Below are 22,925 nucleotides of genomic sequence, written 5' to 3' on the forward strand. Positions count from 1 at the left end.
CAGTTTACTTCGCCCGATTGTTCAACCGACTGTCAGATCGAATCAACTTACCTCCCTTTATCGACATTTTCATCCGTTTTTGACGTTGAAAGGCGGCCTGGGCGTGAATCTGTCTCAACGGCTTCTCTTCTATCTTGGAAACGCTTGAAACACTCAAAAACTCGCGTACTGTACGCTGTACGTGATAAACAGTTTCCGCCAGACACTTATCTTAGTAAAAGATACGTTTCAGTAGCAGTTTTTCCAAGTTTCATGTGAAACTTCACGGCAGTTCGTTGCTCTATTATTACACTTATCATTTTTGCGGCAAAGAAAACAACAGCTCTTAAACAAACGGAGGCCATAACCATATTGATTTCTCTGCAGACATCAGAGATGCAGCATTCGACTGTTTAGGATTCACGTTTCGCAGCAACTGGTCGTTCATCTTTGGCGCATGCGTACTTACTCGGTGAAAGCATCAGTTCTGTTATTTTATAGCCACACGTTGTATTTTTTCATTTATTTAAAAATCTTACGACAGTCATACTAAATTGCATTAAATAAGTAGTACGCTCTGCAGTACCCGGATGATAACAAACGATTGACAGCGAGCGCAGTTGGGCGTGGATGGTGGCAATATTGTCGGTTCGCCGGTTCGTGTGCCCCAATATGGCCGTAGCAGCAACAGCTGTGCAGTTCCGTACTGAATACCTTCTCACGCCGCCTTGCAACGTGCGGTATTGAGTTCGCTTTACAGGAGCGTAATGTACTTGCCGCTTTATTAACGCACTCCTGTGTATAAAATGATACTGTGTTTCTATTGTTTGTAAATGTCTTCTAAAGCATCAGGAAGAGCACTGTCTTTTGCTGAAATCAGAACGCTTCACGTTCAGCCGTAGTGTTCGATACGAAAGGGATGATAAGATGGGTCTGAATAGACCATTTAAATACAATAACTAACAACACTAACATAAGCATTTAAAAGGAAAATTAGTACTTAAATATTTACATTAAGTTATTAATCACTTACCAGTCACTTTAGTGTGCATACTTGTGCAGAGGAGTATTCCTTAATAATGATATGAGATTTGTTACACATAATTCAGTCAAAAGTATGATACACAAACACAAAAAAGACGAATTACGGGAAAAATTAAACACCACTTAGTTCAGAATCACTGTCTTCCTCGACTCTGTCGTTATCTGAGCTCTGGTCCGTGGAAGAGTCACTTGAATTGCCTAAGAACATAACTGTATTTTCAATACTACTTTCTGCACTCATTCCACCTTTGCATGCTCCCTCAAAATCTGTGTGGTGTACAACATTACTCCTCTTCTCTGGCGCTATTTGCGCTGCTGGCTCCTCTAACAATTTTTGAATTTTTGTCACATTGAAGCTGTTATTTGTTACCACATAATGTTTGACCTCCGCCCAAACATTTTCGATGGTGTTGAGGTAGCGGTAGTGGTGGAAGTCTAAGGACTCTGTGGCCATGTTCTTTAGCTACCTAGTCCACAACAACTGTTGAAACTGTGGCGTTTCTCCACGGTTTCCAAGAGCTTCGCGTTTCATAAAACACCCAGAATTTTCGCACTACGGGTTTTGAACCTTTCAACAAAGTGGGCTGTGTACGTTGCTATCGTCGAAGCTTTATCTTTAGTATCTGAATGCTATGATGCTCCTTGAAACATTTCAGAAAACTGTCGTGGTCCATCTCCTCGTGGTAGTCGGTTGTTTTCCTCGATTTGTACACGAGGATACAGTTAAGTACGAAATCAGATGCAGTTCCAGCATTCAAGACAATAATCCTTACGCCCTTTCCAATGGGGACAGCAGAACTTCAACATATGCTATCATCCATCCACCCTATTCTGACGGAATGACCGGCGTTTATCCAGGTTTCTTAAAAATCGACAGCGCCACGCTATGATGTCACTTCTCCCCATTATTATTTTTAGTCCATCAACCTTTCTTGTATCACAAACCGAGGGCTCTGACGACCGTTAAGAAAGAAGACTTGCTGCTGCTGAATAACTCCACCACGCCAGGAGCAACGCACAGTTTTTTCTATAATTGGAAACTCTTTTCTCTCGTAATATTAATGTACGCACATCAAAAAAAGTTTTGCATCACGTCGGCTCCTAGAATTCCGGAAACTGTACAGAAAATTGGCATAGAGATCAACATAAACATCATTTCCGCCCTTTTTATTGTTCACGAAAACCACACATTGATGATGCACCGCAATACAGCGAGACCTTCAAAGGTGGTGGTCCAGAATGCTGTACACACCGGTACCTCTAATACCCATTAGCACGTCCTCTTGCATTGATGCATGCCTGTATTCGTCGTGGCATAGTATCCACAAGTTCATCAAGGCACTCTTGGTCCAGATTGTCCCACACCTCAACGGCGATTCGGCGTAGATCCCTCAGAGTGGTTGGCGGGTCACGTCGTCCATAAACAGCCCTTTTCTATACTTCCCAGGCATGTTCGATAGGGTTCATGTCTGGAGAACATGCTGGCCACCCTAGTCGAGCGAAGTCGTTATCCTGCAGGAAGTCATTCACAAGATTTGCGCGATGGGGGCGGGAATTGTCGTGCATGAAGACGAATGCCTCGCCAGTATGCTGCCGATATGGTTGCACTATCGGTCGGAGGATGGCATTCACGTATCGTACAGTCGTTACGGCGCCTTCCATGACCACCAGCGGCGTACGTCGGCCCCACATAATGCCTCCTCAAAACAGCAGGGAACCTCCACCTTGCTGCACTCGCTGGGCAGTGTGTCTAAGGCGTTCAGCCTGACCGGGTTGCCTCCAAACACGTCTCCGACCATTGTCTAGTTGAAGGCATATGCGACACTCATCGGTGAAGAGAACTGAAACCTGGGAGAAAAGGGAAGGTAGGCTTCGGTTACGATTGTGGACGGTGTTGTAATCAGTTACTACTGTTTGCCTTTTACAGTTACACATAATTTATTAACCAATAATTCTAGACTCCAAAAAAAGGGTTCAAATGTCTCTGAGCACTATGGGACTTAACATCTGAGGTCATCAGTCCCCTAGAACTTAGAACTACTTAAACCTAACTAAACTAAGAACATCATACACATCCATGCCCGAGGCAGGATTCGAACCTGCGACCGTAGAGGTCGTGCGGTTCCAGACTGAAGCGCCTAGAACCGCTCGACCACAACGGCCGGCTAATTCCAGACTCAACAATAAATAAAAAAATACCACACATTATTAATGAAGGAATAAACAGTTGTGTACATAATAGTGTTTTCAGTGAGCTACGATTTAGCAAATCACCATTAAACACAGATACAACAGATAATGTTTTAAAAGCAAGCCACTGTGATTCGGGCAGAAGGTCTTACACGCCATGAACGGCAATAAATTAAGAATTGTTTACGACTCGCTGCAACTACAAATTACAGATATTGACATATTAAATGTAAGTTGCCACAAACACAGCAGACGAGATCAGACGCCAGGAATGGCAGTAAATAAGGTTTTAAAAGCTTACAGCGTAAATACGGTACCAAATTAGAATTTTAAGGCAAGCGACGACAATCACGGCTGAAGGCTTTACACGGCAAGAATGACAATAAATTAAAAAAAAATTGAAACCTGCTGTAAAACAGCAAATGCAATAGCAAAGTTAATTAAAAAAACAAGCAACTGATCCAGAGAGTGCACCAGGAATCGACCTCTGAGAAGGTCTGGCAACAAACAATTTCGCGAGTAATGAGATACGCAGCCAAAAGTTGCATTCACTTCACAAGATGGAAACTCGGACTAGTGGCAGTCTAACGAATGACTAATAATACTCTTTCTCAAGCCACCTGGCGTCCGATAAACCAAATTCAACGATGGAACAATACGCCAAAGCCGGAACCGGCGGTCTGCATTACGTTCCCAGAATACTGTGTTTAGAGCACCCAGAATGAGAAAGTAACCACTACCACCAGAGTAGAAAACACTCCACTCGCTGCTCTTCGCCTCGGTGACACTACGAAGAGCAACACTTAAAGCTTGCTGCGGTTTACGACGAGGTCGTGCAACCTCGTGACCACATCTCTGCCATCTGGCAAACATTGAGTGCCGCAAGCGGTCCCGGCGTGTTCCCGCGCTGCGTGGACCTGGCTCCTTCTGAGTCCCCAACCGAACTCGCACACTCACACTCACACGACCCGGCAAAACAGCGACTTCGCCCCAAAGATAGGACAACAGTTACCACATATTGCCACTAGTGGACAGATAACGCTTGCGAAACCGAGTGGCACCAGTCAACACAAGAAGAAGACAAACAACCGCAACCATGCCAACTAAACGATACCGTCTGGTCTCCAACAGGGAACGGAAGCCTACAAAGAGCACCAATGCGAGCTGCAGCGCGGCTCAAGAGCGTGATGCCAATCCTGAGCGGTCCATTCGGCATGTTGTTGGGCCCATCCGTACCGTGCTGCACGATGTGGTTGCAAAGATGGACCTCGCCGTGGACGTCGGTAGTGAAGTTGCACATAATGCAGCCTATTGCGCACAATTTCATTTATAACCCCGCCGGAGGTTCGAGTCCTCCCTCGGGCATGGGTGTGTGTGTTGTTCTTAGCATAAGTTAGTTTAAGTTAGTTTAAGTAGTGTGTGAGTCTAGGGACCGATGACCTAAGCAGTTTGGTCCCTTAGGAATTTACACACATTTGAACATTTTGAGTCGTAACACAACGTCCTGTGGTTGCACGAAATGTATTATTCAACATGGTGGCATTGCTGTCAGGGTTCCTCTGAGCCATAATCCGTAGGTAGCGGTCATCTACTGCAGTAGTAGCCCTTGGGCGGCCTGAGCGGGGCATGCCATCGACAGTTCCTGTATCTCTGTATTTCCTCCATGTCAGAATAACATCACTTTGGTTCACTCCGAGACGTCTGGAACTTCCTTTGTTGAGAGCCCTTCCTGGCACAAAGTAACAATGCGGACGCGATCGATCAGCGGTATTGACCGTCTAGGCATGGTTGAACTACAGACAACACGAGCCGTGTACCTGCTTCGTGGTGGAATAACTAGAACTGATCGGCTGTCGGATCTCCTTCGTCTAATAGGCGCTGCTCATGTATGGTTGTTTACATCTTTGGGCGGTTTTAGTGACATCTCTGAACATTCAAAAGGACTGTGTTTGTGATAAGATATCCACAGTCAACGTCTATCTTCAGGGGTCCTGGGAACCGCGGAGATCCAAAACTTTTTTTTAATGTGTGTATTTGGCTACGAACACCATGTTGCTGAAAAGAGTGCAAGTTCGTTACTCTTGATTCAGTCCTCTTACTGGGTGTCCGTACTCTAGACAAACCAGACTCGCCCCCTTCCGCACAGTATCTTCCTTACAAACTTTGACGACAGCGTTTTCATGTATCTTCGAAGCGGTTGCAGTTCTGTCGACTGCGTTCGTAAGAGGCTCGCACGGAGCACACAGACTCACATGTCTGACCACGCAAAACATGGGCAGGTTGCTGAACTTTCCGTTTAGCGATCACAGTTTTTTGAATACTTCCGCTGCAAGCTTCAGACATTCTGCAGCACAAAATAAGTTCGGTGCACAGTAAAACAAAGCACTCCACGATACGTACCACAACCTATGTCATCGGCCGCGAGCATCGTCTACAACTGATTACAGTAGCCACTACCCGCAGTAGCAGACAGATTTAACAACAGTGAACGGAACAGAAGGTGCGACCAAGCGCGTTCTCTCATTGGCTTTTGCTATGGTAGCAGCCCTCTAAACACTTTGTTATTCTGATATCGTCAAAAACAAAAACTTTTTTTAAATCTTACCCACACGGATCACTTTACTGTACTGAAACTTTGCCACTCAAATCATGTGATTTACTTTATAATTAGCACTTCATTGGTTCTGCTATGAAATTCATCAATGACGTAGAAGGAATTGGCCACCAATAAATGCTTTATGCTCCTCCTCCTAAAATGTACTTTACTAGTAGCTTAACGTCTTGTGTTTGCTGACAAGCTGTTTTCAATATACGATCAGATCAGTAGTACCCAGATACCTGTACGTAATGCACCGTTGACCACTAGACGTCATAGGATGCGGACCGGCAGGCGGGGAGTGTTAAGTTGACAGCAGAGAGGCAGGAACAGCAGAAAGGGTCGGTCTGGAGGGCCCGCTGGCTTCGAACGTAGACTAGTCACTGTACTCTAAAGCTGCCCAAGTCGATAGTTGACGATGTGATTCTGAAGTGGAGCCATAGAAGAACAACAATATCTAAAACCAAGACCAGGTGGATGTCACATAATGAATGACACTGACCGTCGAGCACTGAAGAGGTTGGTTGTAAAAAAATCGCATGAAATCAGCAAAAGGAATTACTCGTGACTTACAAAGTAGTACCAGCAGTCTAGCTACCACAACGGTCTGCGCTGGTAGTTAAAAATAATAGAGTACAGTGGTCCAGCAGCTTCTCATAAGCCACGCATTCCTGTAGTCAATTCTAAGCTTGAGGTGGTGTAAAGAGCGACGCCAGAGAACGGTTGATGAACCAAGCTGTACCCTGTGGTAAATCCGATGGAAGGATTTGGGCTAGGAAAATTGGTGGAGGACGTTACCTGCTGTCATGTGTAGTACCACCAGGACACGTACAGTGCAAATTCGGAGGAGCTGTTTTTACCCTTTGGGGACATTTTTCGTGGTTAGAGTATGGTACCCTTATTGCGGCTAAGATAACGTTAAATGCATAAGGATGTGAACATGTTTTGCAACATTTTGTATTGCTTACAGTAGAAGAACAGTTTAGAGATGATTATTGTTTCTATCAGCATGACAGTGCACCCTGTCATAAAGTAGCATCTGTGAGTCAATGGTTTGTGGATAGTAACATTCCTGAAATGGATTGGCCTTCCCAGAGTCCCGACCTGAACACTCTGGGAGACATTTGGGATGAGCTAGAACACCGAGTTCACTCCAGGCCCCAGTGTCCACCATCACTACCGTCTCTCTGTTGCGGGTCCTCAGGGAGAATGGGCTGCCATTCCTCCACTGACATTCACAAATCTCTCCAGGAGAATTTATGTCGTGAAGTCTCGGCTTACCAACCAAGTGACATCGTTATTCTCCACTTATAATCCAAGATTTGAGCCCTGAAATAATCAAAGAATACCTCCTTCTGGCTCAAGGAAAGGCAGTTCTGGCGTTAAACTTGACAATGGATGAATGTGTCAAGAAACATTAGGACAGTTTCATACGATATGTCGACCTAGCAAAATTGGTGAACAGAATAAAGTATTAAAAGAAGTTTTAACTCTACGGAAAAATAAATATACACTAAAGAATAATCGGGTAGTAGTAAAATATCTACTAGAGCCAACAATACGAATGGATTAAAAGGAGCTGCATGGAGACCCATGGGCTTATCGGCTATTCTTGGAGCTCCTCGGTGATTCCCAAATTGAGGCAACTGCTGGCAGTTGTCGTAAGTGTAGAAGGCGAGTTGCGGGCGTTATGGACGTTGTGGGTGATGTGTTAATTGTGTTGTATATACCTTATTGAGATTGAGCTAATCTTCATGTTCCATAAGGTAACTTTTGTGTGCAGGTACAGACTTTAAATTAATCTTTTTCTGGTTATCAAGGCGGATGTTGCGGTTTGGTGAGCACGCATGTGCTCCGAAGAAAGAAGCTTTATATCAGATTATGGAAGCAGAGACTTGATGGAGGTGGTGTCTCATGAACAAGATGGACTTGGAACGATCTAATGAAATTATATTTGTTTCTATAAGAAACTTTGTGGGGCGGCGGGTGGAATAAGAATTATTGCTCGCTGCCTTTTATTATTGCCTGAAAACTATTTTGCGGTCAGCCAGAAAGCGATAGAGAACATACTGACCACAGTTTCCAATCTGCAAGTCCACATTCTTCTTGTGCTCACTGGAAGAAATGCTTCTACTCACTGTTTACTCAGCGGGATCAGGTATTATGATTGTAAATAAAAGTTTTGAGCTGTAATGATTCACATATTCAATAAAACTTCAGACGCGGAACATAGTAAAATTCCTGATAACAATAATAATAATAATATCTCCATCATAAACAGCACTATAAGCAGTTCAGAGGCGACCTCCTCGGTAAGTTTCCATTAAATGGTCTTTCGCCCTGACCACTAGTAATCAGAATTAATTGCTCGCCACAAAAGAGGAAAATAATATCACCACCAGCCACGAGGTTCAGTTAACATTACGGGCGGCACACAAACAGTTACTTCCGGGAAATCTAAAGGATCCAGGAAGATGTACAGTCCTCGCGAGTTCACTTCCTATGTGTACCGGAAACATGCGTTTAGCAGCAGGCCGTCTGTGACGTCATCCGAGGCAGGCGTAAGCCGGCGTTTGACTGACGCGGACCGATTGGTAGTTGAGTGTGTGTCATTACTACTCAGGCCCTAGTTGTATTTGAGCGCAGCGGACGGCCAAAGAGAACATCTGCCGTCGTCTGCTGTATGCCAATGGTAGCAGCATCTAAATGGACGCTTTCTCGGGTACATATATTTTAGTAACTCGATCATAAACCAATTTATAAAATTCATATTTTTTATATGAGTGGAGTCAAGTTGGTTTTAATCACAGAAAAAGTTTGAGCTCGACTGCATTTAAACTTTGCCAGCTAAAATTGTAGACGAAACTGACAATAGAACATGAACTCTGAGCTACTTCTTTAAAAGGCCTTTATTTACATTAAGGTCTTGAAACTTGCTATCACTTTACCATTTAATGGATGTAATCAAGTGCTGTGAACAGGACTTTCTATCATTAATATAACTGATACTTAATCTATTACAAATAAGGACGTTTTTGTTCCAGATTCAGTTTTTAGTAAATTACTTGAAAGCTATTAGAGGTAGCTTAATGATGTCACATTGTTAATTTTTTTTTTCAAACTGAAGCTTCATAAGAATTTTCAAATTTCTGAGTCTAATATTTAGCGTCTTCTATATTTCGTAAAAACGCCGATTTTGACCAAAATATTGCTCCTATCAAGTTGAGACTTGTTGATTGCGACATACATATGCATATTCTAGACAATCTTTAGCTTTCTGTCTTTATTATTTAGCGCCACTTGTTTTTTATTTAAAACGTTGTATTTATGTGTGGTGTCACCGCCAGACACCACACTTGCTAGGTGGTAGCTTTAAATCGGCCGCGGTCCATTAGTACATGTCGGACCCGCGTGTCGCCACTTTCAGTGATAGCAGACCGAACGCCACCACACGGCACGTCGAGAGAGACGTACTAGCACTCGCCCCAGTTGTACGGACGACGTAGCTAGCGATGCACACTGATGAAGCCTCGCTCATTTGCAGAGCAGATAGTTAGAATAGCCTTCAGCTAAGTCAATGGCTACGACCTAGCAAGGCGCCATTAGCCTTACATAGCTTGTATCTAAAGAGTCTCACTTGTATCGTCAAGAGCGATGTACCACAAGGATGGATTAAAGTTAAGTATTCCAGGAGCTACGTACTTTTCTTTATAGCATTCATTACGTATCCTGTTACAGACCTATCTCTAGTCTGCGTGAGTGTAACGCGTGCCTTTCGGCTACTTCCGAGTGGCGTGGCTGTCTTGTTACGCCACAACATTATGGATACATATTCATCTGATCACCCAGAATTTTAATAATTTTAACATTAATACATTGAAGAGTATGTTGGCAAAGTTTGTAAAAGCAACCTGAATTTTTAATTTCATTCTTAGATTATGGCGCAATACTTTGTATGTTACGCACAGGAGCGCAATTAATAGCAGTGAATTGGGATAATTCCCGGCACACTCGCTCACCCCTGTATCTCTCAAATGATACAGCGCTTGTTTCGCCGCAAGTTGAACTCTGTTAGTGTTGTGTGTCTTTTGACCAACTAATTTTGATCTGTATTTCATTTTTTGTCTTTGTGGGTATAATTATAAGAATCCGCCTGATTAGTTGGCTGGTAACGTGCTTGCCTCCCGTGCATCGGGCTTGGGTTCGATTCCCTGCCGTGTTGCAGATTTTCTCCACTCGTGGACTGTCTGTTATGTTGTCCTCATTATCATTTCATTCTCATCACCTGCGCTCAAGTCGCCCAATGTAGCGTCGATTGAAATAAGACCTGCACTTAGCGGCCGAACTTCCCCGTACGGGGCCTCACGACCAACGATGCCACACGCTCATTTCATTTTTTATCACAAGAAGTTGATAGGAGACAGCGGCATCTGATGAACTGCTAGCAGTGTGCGTTTTTCAGTCCGCTGGTTGTATCCCGAACACTCCCGAATGCAGCTGTATAGCTACGAGACACCGATCACAAGTTTTTTAGTAGTGACGAGTTTGATCGTGTCAGCTGGTTCAAAACATTTTCTTTTTGATTTGTAATAGTACTGAGCATTAAAATCCGTTCCGCTAGTAAATGTTTCTCCACTTAATCGGGGGATACATTTTCTTATTGAGTTATAGTAGCGCTGAGCATTAAAATCCGATCCGCCAGTAAACGTTTCCCCGCCTAATCTTGGGATTCGTCTCGAACGCCCAGAACAACGGGATTCCGACCGCAGCCGCGACTGAACCTTATTGCGACGCGGCGGAAACGCCGAGGACGACACGAAAGAAATGTTTCAATATAGCTATAATCAACGACTTTAATATCCGGAAAAATGAAGAATGAAGCCTCCGCAATTGGCAGCATTTAATAACGTGCATTGTGTCAGAGGCAGAATTTCGTTTACTGCTTTCAATGGAACAGAGCAGTGCGAGTCAGTGGTACGACAGCCGACTCGTAATCGAAGACAGCAGTTCAAAGCCCCGTCTGGCCATACGGATTCGGGTATTGCGTAATTTCCCAAAATCGTTTGAGGCGAATGCCGGGATGCGTCACATGATCGGACACGATCAAATTCTATTACACATCTCCCGATCTTTCCCCTATCTGAAATTGTGCTCCGTATCTAATGTCCTAATGTCCTCGTCTATGAGGGAGCGTTGCACCCTAATAATCCTTCCTTCGTTTTTACGTCTAATAAATGCCCAGGATACTTACAAACATACTTTCTTTACGTACACTATCTGATCAGAAGTATACGGGCATCTGTTTCTGGACATTAATATGGAGTGTGTCCACGTTTCAACTGTATGACTGCTTGAACTCTGCAGAGGAGACCTTAGGTGTATTATTCTCTGAGAAGGCATGACAGCCCAATCTTCCACAAGAGCCGAAACCGGAGAAGGTAGCGGTGTTGGACGCTGGGGTCTGGAGCGAAATTGACTTGGAATTCATCCCAAAGGTGTTCCATTATGTTCAGGCCTGGACTCTCGGCGGGCCAGTCCATTTTGGGAATGTTGTTGTCCACAAACCATTGCCCCACAGTTGCTGCTTTATGACAGGATGCACTGTTATACTAATAAAAACAAACATCATCCCCGAACAATTCCTACACTTATAGTACCCAATATTCTCCCGCATTTAGCGTTTCCTTAATTCCAATAAGGGAACCATAGCATAACCATGAAAACCACCACTGTACCTTTGCACCACCTCCTCCATACTTCACTGTTGGCACTAAACATGATGGCAGGTAACATTCTCTAGACATTCGCCAAACCCAATCCCTTACATCGTACTGCCACGGGCTTAAAGTGATTCAGCTCCTCCAAATCATTCATTTCCAGTCATCCACCGTCCTGTGGCGATGCTCTTTACACAAACGCAGTCTCGCTTAGCACTCTCTACGCTAATCTGTAGCATACGAGGAGCTTCTGCTGCTCGACCGTCTCACCCTATTCCTTTTTATTCCCAGCGCACAGTCATTACGCCAGGTGGACTGCTGGCAGCACTTTTGAACTGACGAGTAATTCCTTCCATTGCGCTCATACGATTTTTTACAATAACCCTCTGTAATGCTTGACTGTCCCTGCTATCGGCAAATGAGCTCTGTCTGGTCTTGTTCTAGCTGTGGCTGTTTCTTCGCGTTTCCATTTCACAGTCCCATTACGAACAGTCGACTTGAGCGGCTTTTGAAATGTCTCTGCTGAATATAGGGTAGGGTGGAGCTTTCTTAATCATGGGGATATGTGGATAGAAATAAGAAAATGTTATACTGCTCAACCCATGTGGTCAGCTTGGATGCCATTATGTTTCCAACACCATCGCTAGACAAGTCGCGCACTTGCGCAAGAATCTTTTTCCAGATATATTTAATCTAGACAGCAGTCATCCAGAAAGGAATAAAAGAGGTAAGTCAGCACCGCTTATAACAATCCGCAATACAACATTAAACCTGTTAAAAAAAAAAGGTTCATATGGCTCTGAGCACTATGGGACTTAACATCTGAGGTCATCAGTCCCCTAGAACTTAGGACTACTTAAACCTAACTAACCTAAGTGCACCACACTTATCCATGCCCGAGGCAGGATTCGAACCTGCGGCCGTATCGGTCGCGCGGTTCCGGACTGAAGCGCCTAGAACCGCTCGGCCACATCGGCTGGCTTAAACCTGTTTATAATTAGGTCTGTTGTTAAAGTTCATGAATGTTGGTCATAAATTTTTCCGCTGCCAGTTACATAGGATCCACCAGGTCTGCAACAGTACAACTAGCGACGTCTGTTATAAACTTGTGTAATTGCTCACATCTAAAAATAGTAAGGAAATTGGATGTGCGTCAGTCTTCGTGGAACTTTGTGAATCGGAATATGTTATGTATTATATCTTCTTTATGAAAGTATTCACGTAGCCTAATGATACAAAATAATCCCTCAACCTCCCTTACAGAATTCGTTTTTGTTGAAATTTTCGACGTCACCTGGAGACGTGGAGCTAATGTAGGAAATGCCGTAAAGGGATCTGAGTGCAAGGGAATTTCCCCCTTCAGTCCCAACAAAATACCATCAAATTCCTTCCGTCAACCACATTCCTGAATGTGAGTCTTGCTCTTTTACCACAGAATCTGAAGTAAACCAAGAGCCTGCAGCTCCTTTTAATCCTACAATAAATTCGGAAAGTCAGAGCTCAGAACCACCATCTTTATCATTTTTTTCTGTATCACCAACGGCTACGAAAACCATCGGTACCACACGCGCGAGGAGAGGAAAACTCACCACTCCATCTGATTTCACCAGCCCATCTCACTGTTCAAAATGGTTCAAATGGCTCTGAGCACTATGAGACTCAACTTCTGAGGTCATCAGTCCCCTAGAATTTAGAACTACTTAAACATAACTAACCTAAGGACATCGCATACATCCATGGCCGAGGCAGGATTCGAAACTGCGACCGCAGCGGTGGCGCGGTTTCAGACTGTAGCGCCTAGAACCGCTCGGCGACTTCGGCCGGCTTCAAAGAAGGAAGAGAAAATTGCTGTTTGAAAAGTCTCAAAGAAAGAACGTCAAGGACTACAGAAATGCACTGGATGTCAAGAGGACAAATCCGGAAGAGAATTCATCTTCAGCTTTACCTGAAGCTGGATCAAAGGAAGAAGACGTACCTCGAGGTTTCTGCAACATCAAATATTACGATCACAGATCTGTGAAGAAATTGGATTGGATCAGGTATGATAAGAGCAATGAGTCATTTCACGAAATTTGTGTGGGGAGGCTGCTGCTTGTAAACATATCAGCTGTAGCACATGCATGCAACAACTACTAGAACAGTTAATAAGTGAAAACTGCCATATTGTGTAGCCCCACAAATTTTTAATTTTTTCGTTGTTTCATAATTTTAAATTTTGCTATTTATAATGAAGGAAAATAGATCTTGGAGAAATCTCCCTTTATTATACAAAACTTATTCACCATTACAATTTAACGCCTGTAATAAAATATTTTGGGGCGCAAAAAGTTGAAATCATTAATTTAAACCCATCTTACCCTATTACTCAACGGGCATCTGTACTAACAATGCAGTATGGGTCCGCCTCTGGTGACACTTATTGCTCAATTCTGCATTACATAGAGGTGTCTGTATACTTCTGATCGGAAAGTGTGTGCGGCTCCTTGTTAACTCTGCCGAGAATTCAAACTGTCAGTGTGACATGGTTATATTCCTGGTGCCACTGTGATTTTCTTCCTTGGGCAGAGGGCTATCAGGTCTTCCTGCGTCGCAGGTGGCGCGGCAGCGCAGGGCGCTGCCGGTGCGAGGCGGACGTCGCATTTCCCGTACGCCTTCCTGCGTTCCAAGCTTTCGGTGCTGCCAGAGGAGAACGGCGCCGGGGGCGGAGGCCGGGGGGCGGCGTTCCGAGCTGCCATGGCCGCGGCGGCCGGCAGGGGCAGCGTCGGAGGCGGCGATGTGACGGCGGCGACGCTGCAGCCGCCCACTGTGGGCGACGCCCGCTGCGGGCTACGCGCGCGCGCCAGCTCCGAGGAGTGCGTGACGCGGCTGGCTGAGAGAGCGCGCAGCGCAAGTGACGCGGACGTGGAAGCCGCGCGGCGCCAGCTGCAGCTGTGCGGCACCCTGGGCCGTCCCGGCGCGGGGGCGGCGGCGGCGGCGGCAGCGGGGGTTGGCAGCAGGGAGCAGCGTCGCAGCTTCCCGCCCAACGTGGCTGCCGCCGCCGCCGCCTCTGTCTACCAGTAAGTTTCGCCAGCTGCACTCTGTCGTAGTCTCAATGTATAAACGGTCTGTCCAAAAGAAGAATGAAATCTGAGAGGGGCACGGGGAGTTGGGGAAGTAAGCTCGGCCATCAGAGATATGAGTGTTTATTGCGGTGAGAAAACTTATCTTAAATAGCCAAGCAGTACTGGTAGAACAAAAGCGATACAATATACATTACTTCATTATTGTAGCAATTATATTCTAAACAGTAATATTGACACTGATCAGCCATAACATTATGACTACGCCCTACTATTGATAAGAAAACCCGTCCACGAGATAGCAGCGTCACCTGGCGAGGAATGACTGCTAGTCAGACACAGGCACGGTGCATGTAGTATCAGTGAGCCTGCTGTCCGTTTGTAGAACGGGAAACGCGCACGATCTATCTAAATTTGACCGTGGGCAGATTATGATGGCATTTCTGAAACTGCGCAACTTGTCGGGTGTTCGAGGAGTACTGTAGTGTCTGTCTTCAGTAAGTGGCAAAACCAAGGTGAAACCACGTCCAGACGTTGTGGGGTTGGGCGACCACCCCTCATTACAGACGTCGAACGTCGTGCGCTGAGCAGACTGATAAAGTGGCGAACTGTGGCGGAACTAACATCAGACTTTAATGCTGGACAGATACGAGGGACGTTTGAAAAGTCCGTGCAAAGTCCGAGACATGGCACCACCGGCGCGTATCGTGGTCATGTTTAGTTAGTAGCATCTTTGGAAGGAATGGACACTAAGTTTCACCCATATTGGTCTATTTCTTTGTGTTTGGCACTCGTGTGAATCAAGGAAGTCGAGTGATTGCCAAAAAATGAACGAAAAAGAATTTCGTGTCGTGATTAAACATTACTTTATGAAACGTAAAACGCCTCAGGAGACTAAAGAGAAGCTCGATAAACATTACGGTGACTCTGCACCTTCGATTAGAACAGTTTATAAGTGGTTTCAATATTTTCGGAGTGCACAGGTGATACTGAACGTTCTGCGCGCCCTGTGGAGGTTACGACTCCAGAAATCATTGATAAAATCCATAATATGGTGATGGATGACAGAAGAGCTAAGGTGCGCGAGATTGTTAGTGCTGTCGGCATCTCGAATGAACGGGTACATAATATTTTGCATAAACATTTGGACATGAGAAAGCTATCCGGAAGATGGGTTCCGCGATTGCTCACGCTTGACCAAAAACGGAATAGTGTGAAGTGTTGCAAGGATGGTTTGCAGCTGTTCAGGAAGAATCCGCAGGACCTTAAGCGTCGTTTCGTCACTGTGGATGAAACATGGATACATTACTATACTCCTGAGACCAAACAGCAATCTAAACAATGGGTTACCAAGGGAGAATCTGCACCAAAAAACGCAAAGACCGTTCCTTTGGCCGGAAAAGTTATGGCGACTGTCTTTTGGGATTCGCAAGGGATAATCCTCATCGACTATATGGAAAAGGGTAAAAATATTACAGGTGCATATTATTCATCGTTATGGGACCGTTTGAAAACCGAGCTGCAAGAAAAACGCCGGCGATCGGACCAAAAAAAAGTCATTTTCCATCACGACAATGGACCAGCACACACCTCAGCAGTTGTGATCGAAAAATTATTGTAAATAATATTCCAACTCGTTTCACATCTCCCTTTCTCCAGACTTGGCTCCCTCGGACTAGTATTTGTTCCCCAATTTGAGGAAATGGCTGGCGGGACAAATATTTTATTCAAACGACGAGCTAATTGCAGCAACTAACAGATGTTTTGCAGACTTGGACAGTTCCTATTATTTGGAAGGGATCAACAAATTTGAACAGTGTTGGACGAAGTGTGTAAGTCTAAAAGGAGACTATGTCGAATCATAAAAAAAGGTTTACCCCAAACACGTAAGCAGTTTTTATTTTTGCACGGACTTTTCAAAAGCCCCTCGTACAAGTGTTTCTGAAAGCATAACGCACTGAACACTCCTAAGGATGGACCTCCACAGCCGATGACCCATGCACGAGCCAACGTAAACACTATGACATTGGCAACTACGACTGAAATGGACACATGACCAACGGCACTGGACGTTGGAGCAGTGACAGGGCGTTGTATGGTCTAATGAATCCCGATACTTTCTTTATCATGCTGATGGAAAGGCGCGAATCCGTCGTCTTCCAGGGGAACAGCTCCTTGACACCTGTACTGCGGAGCGGAGGCAAGCTGGCAGCGGCTCCATTATGCTCTGAGGAACAATCACGTGGGCACCCATGGGTCCAGTGGAGATCGTGCATGCACCATGACGGCCAAGGAGTATCGTACACTGGTTGCAGACGACGTATACCCCTTCATGATGATCATGTTTCCCAGCAGCTGTGGCATTTTTCAACAAGATAATGCACCATCTCACAAGGCCAGGAGTGTGATGGAGTGATTTGAGGAACACAGTAGAGAGTTAGAATTATTGCGCTGGCCCTCCAGCTCACGAGATCTGGGCTCCATCGAACACATCTGGGATATGATTGAACATGGCGTCAGTGCTCATGGTCCCTCCCCGGAATTTCCGGGAATTAGGTGACTTTTGTTTGCAGATGCGGTACCAACTTCCTCCAGCGGCTTAACAAGGCCTCATTGCTTACATGCCACGACGCGTCGCCGCCGTTATCCGTGTCAAAAGTGAACATACCGACTATTAGGTAGGTGGTTCGTAATTTTCCGGCTGATCAGTGAATTATAAGTAATACGGACTGCATTCCTCAGACGAATTTCATTTGGAGTTAGTTTCGGATAAGGATTTCTTGTTAAAACGTCAAAGTTACGAAGGTATAATTTTGTTACGTAGCTACTTGTGGTAAGGATCATTATCTAGAACTGTTGTGCACTTGAAACATGCAAGTGAATCCGTCTGTATTTCATTTATATCGTAATAATGGGAAAACTCCACTGACACCATTCACGTCACTATGACAGATGCGTGAAGTGTCCTGTAATTGTCACTGTTGTTACGTAATGAAATAATCATCTCCTCCTTTGATGCTCTGATGTTTGTTGACCTTCTTCCAGTCTTCAGACGTCCCTAATAACTTCTTTTGTGAGTGCTTAGACTGCAAAAAAGGAAAATTTATTTACATTTCTGGCAACGTATCCTTTTAATTGGGGCCCATTTTAAATGTTTGCTCGAAATGGCAGCGGTAAGGTGGTAGCCCAATTATTGCATGCTCGTATGTTTTTGCCAGCTCGTAGATTTCAGACACGAGGAACTTTGCTTTATGGAGAGATGTCCGTTCCATAAACTCCACCTTTATCACTTCCACCCACGTTACGACACTGAAGCCCATCAATCATTCCCTCCTTTTGGTTTGCATGGTAGGTGCCTTTTCAGAGACAGCTGAACGGTAAGGATCATTATCTAGAACTGTTGTTGATGTTTTTCCAAAACTCTGAATTAGTGATTCTACGAAGCGCTTTGTTAAAGTAGCGACGTTCGTTTCTTCATCATAATCTCCTGCCTCTTTTTATTTAAAAACCGGGGGACTGTTCGTGAGAAAACCTTTCGAGGTGCCTGAATGACAAAGAATATGTCTCTCCCCTTGCCAGAAGACATTACCATATTGTCATTATTCCTTTACTTTACTCATCTGTTCAGTCCTGCTTGCCGACGTGACCGGAACTGACCCACGTCTCATCAAGTCACACAGCTTTGTCGATATTCTTGACACGGATCTGCTTTAAAAATGGGCGTCACTATACTGCTACATCGTTCCTCTCCGTCAACAGGTTACCACAGAAAAGTCCACAGAAAAATCCTTTGGCGTTCCATACTACGCGACTGCCCTGAAAAAGACCAGATTCCTTAAAGGGGACCAACAACTCGCAGAGGTCGAATTTTCGTTTCTGCGATAGTAATAATCATAAACATATTCACGAATTGCATTCTCAGTAAATAAATCAATATTGGTAAACCGCTTATCCGTATAACGTTTTCTCCACAAGAGTCTCAAACTTCGATGTTTTTTTCCAGCTTCCTCTTATTTCTCAAAAATCCTTTGCCAATCTTCACTGTAGTGTTTTTGTTGATATTCAGAGCCACAGCAGTTCTATCGATTAAATTGTTGATGGAGAGCAGCGCCCTGCCATTACGGTTTTTAACAGCTATGGGTGTTTAGGGTTTAATATAAGACGTTTTGCCGATTATGTGTGGTTTACGCCTATTTTTTTTAAAACTGAAGGAATTGGAAAAGGGTAGGAAATTAAGGAGATTGGACCTGACCTGTATAAGCTGAAAGAACCAGAGGTTTTTGGGAGTTTGAGAAAGAGCAGTAGGCAACAACTGACTAGAACAGGGAAAAGGAATACAGTAGAGGACGAATGGGTAGCTGTACGAGATGAACTACAGAAGGCAACAGAGGATCAAGTAGGTAAAAAGACGAGGGTTAGAAATCCTTCGATAAGATAAGATACATTGAATTTAACTGATGAAAAGAGAAAATTTAAAAATGCAAAGAATGAAGCAGACGAAAGGGAATACGAACACCTAAAAAATGAGATTGACAGCAAGGGCAAAATGCCTAACCAGTAATGGCTAGAGAACAAATGTAAGGACTTAGAAGCATATCTCGCTAGGGAAAAGGCAGATACTGGCTACAGGAAAATTGAAGAGACCTTTGGGAAAAGCAGCTGTTGAATATCAAGAGCTCAGATGGTAATCCAGTGCTAAGCAAAGAAGAGAAAGCTGAAAGATGGAAGGAGTATATAAAGGGTGCATACAAGGGAGATGAAATTGAAATCAATATTATAGATACGGAACTGGACGTAGACGAAAATGAGATGGGAGATATGACGCTAAGAGAATAATGTGACTGAGCTCTGAAGGATCTAAGTCGAAACAAGACCCCAGGGTCAGACGACATTGTCAGAACTAATGATATCCTTGAGAGAGCCAGCCATGGCAAAATTTCCATCTCGTGTACAAAATGTGTGAGACAGGTAAAATACCCTCATACTACAAGAATAATGTAGTAATTCCAATTTCAAAGAAAACAGTTGCTGACAGGTGTGAAAATTACCGAACTATCAGTCTAATAATTCTTGAATGCAAAATACTGACACGAGTTCTTTACAGAAGAATGGAAGAACTGGTGAAAGCCGATCTCGGGGAAGATCGGTTTGGACTCTGGAGAAATGTAGGAAGGCGCGAGGCAATGCTGATCCTACGATTATCTTAGAAAAAAGGTTAAGGAAAGACAAAACCTAACTTTGTATACTTAGAGAAAACTTTTGACAATATTGACTGGAATACTCTCCTTGAAATTTTGAAGGTAGCACGGATAAAATACAGGGAATGAAAGGCTGTTTAAAATTTGTACAGAAAACAGACAGCAATTATAGAGTCGAGGGACGTGAAAGAGAAGCAGTGGTTGCGAAGGGAGTGAGACAGGATTGTAGCCTATCCCCAACGTTATCCAAACTGTACGCTGAAGAAGCAGTAAATGAAACCAAAGAAATATTTGGAGCAGGAATTAAAGTTCAGGGAGAGAAAATAAATACTGTAAGGTTTCCCAAAGACATCGTAATTGTGTCAGAGACAGCAATGGACTAGGAAGAACAGTTGAACGGATTTGACAGTGTCTACAAAGAAAAATATAAGATGCACATTAACAAAAGTAAAAAAAAAGTATAATAGAATGTAGTCGAATTAAATCATGTGCTGCTAGGAAATTACATTAGAAACGAGACATTTAAACGAGTAGATGAGTTTTGCTATTTGGCAGCAGAATATCTGATGATGGCCGAAGTACGGAGGATTTAAAATAGAGACTGGCAATTTCTGAACAAAAAACACTGTTAATATCAAATATAGATTAAAGTGTTAGGAAGTCTTGTCTGAAGGTATTTGTAAGGAGTGTCCTCGTGTATGTAAGTGAAACGTGGACGAAAACAGTTTAGACAAAAAGAGAACAGAAATTTTCGAGATGTGGTGCTGTAGAAGAATGTTGAATATTAGATGGGTAGACCGCGTAACTAATGAGGAGGTGCTGAATAGAATTGGGAATACAAGATATTTGTTGCACAGCTTGACCAAAAGAAGGGTGACATGGCCCCGTAGGCGTTAGTTGGGACACCGGGGAAAACATCAGACAACGCCCGAAGGCCAATACCTTGAATACGTCAAAGTTGTGGGGAGTACGGGCAGGCACCGTTTCGCTAATAAAATATTTTTTGCCTTTAAAATTTTACAGCTTTATTAACTTGATTATAAAATAGTAAGTGAACATTTGTTATCATGAACAGCAAGATCCTCAGTATAGTTCCTTAATGAAAATTCCTGAAGCATTATTTAACCAACAGTCTCTTTAATAATAACAGATCAAAGAACAGCTCTCAGAATCAATTTACAACACTTAAAACTCAAAATTCATTTTTAAGCATGGAAAAATAATACAAATGCATAATTCAAGGTTAAATAAAAGATTCCAACGCCACATGGCAATACCAGAATTTTCCTCGATATCACCTGTGATCTCTAGAGGCAATAAAATAGTGATCACAAAATTTTAATAGAAACAACAAATTAAATGCAATAAAATCTGATTACTATCAACGTACACTCAAACCCCGTAGCCTCTACGATGGGCACCGTATCACAAAATATTTTCATTCCTTTTAAACACGTACACCATAAACCTCCCTACATGTGATGCATGCTACATCCAACGAATTATGACAAATAATTAAGCATAGATGTTATAATTAACCAGGTATGTAAATCTTTTCCTTTCAAAATAAATTAAGAGAGACACACAAATCAACTCTTAAGCTCAGTGGCTACATCCGTTAAAAAAAATCTTACCATACATATCTTCTGATTTCGTCGAGGTCATGCGCTGTTGTGCACCGTGCCGTCCTTCAGGATCACATACGGCACGGGAAAGATTTTCCACGATGTACAAAACGTTAACAGGGCGCAACCAACTTACACAAATTGCATACTGGGATTATACGTCGATATGGATGCACCTCGCAAATCTTAAAACGGGCCAGGGAATAGATGCAGTACTACTGCACACTTCGACTATACCGCACCGCACCAAACAGCAGTACGGTGGGGTAAGCAAGAGACAAATCAACAACTGTTCTACGGCAACCTCAGCAAAGGCTGCAAGAAAATATATGGGGCTTTAAACTCTTGGGAGGGCCACACAAAACCACAGAATGACTTCCCAAGCAAAATTGTGAAAGTACTATCGGCGATTTTGCCACGACAAGTAGAACCATTAAATACCATAAGAAGTAAACTGCAATTAACACGATTCATAAGCGTCCGACTGAAAAGCTCCACAGTCAATCTTTCCATAACTACAAACACTTAACAGTACCTCCAAAGTTCACTCGTGGGCACTGCCAGAGTGTCAAATTACTCGTTACAACTGTAGATAGCAGTTAACACGCCGGGAGCCTACTTAGGTTCCTTAATAAGACAAGCAATGATTCGCTGCCCCACTTGGATCCACCTTCGATCCAAAACAGTCATTTACTTTAAAACAGGTAAATAGAAGACAATGCCGATATCAACGCTCTCCTCCCAAGCAGCGCTGCACCTGGAGACTGCAGTACCGAAGCAAAGCTTACACCACTCACAAGTCTAACACACGCGTCACCAACGTGCACCTTTTTAGAATTCTTATGTTCACCTCACACACAAAACTTGCCGTAATTCTTCGTCGGAATCCAAGAGCAGAACCAAAAAATCACTTCTCTGGCCTTGAATGACCACACGATGATAGCCATCGGGACGACGCCGGCCCCTACACTAGGGTCTTCGAGCTCACGGCGTTCCGTCCCCAACCGACTGCTTCCGTGGGGTCCACCGACCAAACGACCTTGCCCTCCAACATCGACGTCGCTCCTCACGCACTTCCACAGTTAACTCTCAGCAACCCCCTTCTTCGTCGTTCTTTCGCCTCGCGGCGTGCGGGAAGCTACAGGGTGTTTCAAAAATGACCGGTATATTTGAAACGGCAATAAAAACTAAACGAGCAGCGATAGAAATACACCGTTTGTTGCAATATGCTTGGGACAACAGTACATTTTCAGGCAGACAAACTTTCGAAATTACAGTAGTTACAATTTTCAACAACAGATGGCGCTGCAAGTGATGTGAAAGATATAGAAGACAACGCAGTCTATGGGTGCGCCATTCTGTACGTCGTCTTTCTGTTGTAAGCGTGTGCTGTTCACAACGTGCAAGTGTGCTGTAGACAACATGGTTTATTCCTTAGAACAGAGGATTTTTCTGGTGTTGGAATTCCACCGCCTAGAACACAGTGTTGTTGCAACAAGACGGAAGTTTTCAACGGA

At 43.9% G+C, this 22,925-nt stretch overlaps 1 protein-coding gene across 1 annotated transcript in view; it reads left to right on the top strand.

Annotated features, from left to right (window-relative positions):
- The window catches only part of LOC124616316 (uncharacterized protein KIAA1522-like), a 485,968-nt gene that overhangs the window by 318,876 nt on the left and 144,167 nt on the right, over positions 1 to 22,925 (top strand). Inside the window, exon 5 of the mRNA XM_047144621.1 lies at positions 14,120 to 14,582. Within this exon, the coding sequence (XP_047000577.1) occupies positions 14,120 to 14,582 (463 nt within the window). The remainder of the gene's footprint in view (positions 1 to 14,119; positions 14,583 to 22,925) is intronic.

Source organism: Schistocerca americana, chromosome 5 (assembly GCF_021461395.2).
Source record: "Schistocerca americana isolate TAMUIC-IGC-003095 chromosome 5, iqSchAmer2.1, whole genome shotgun sequence".
Classification (NCBI taxonomy): domain Eukaryota; kingdom Metazoa; phylum Arthropoda; class Insecta; order Orthoptera; family Acrididae; genus Schistocerca; species Schistocerca americana.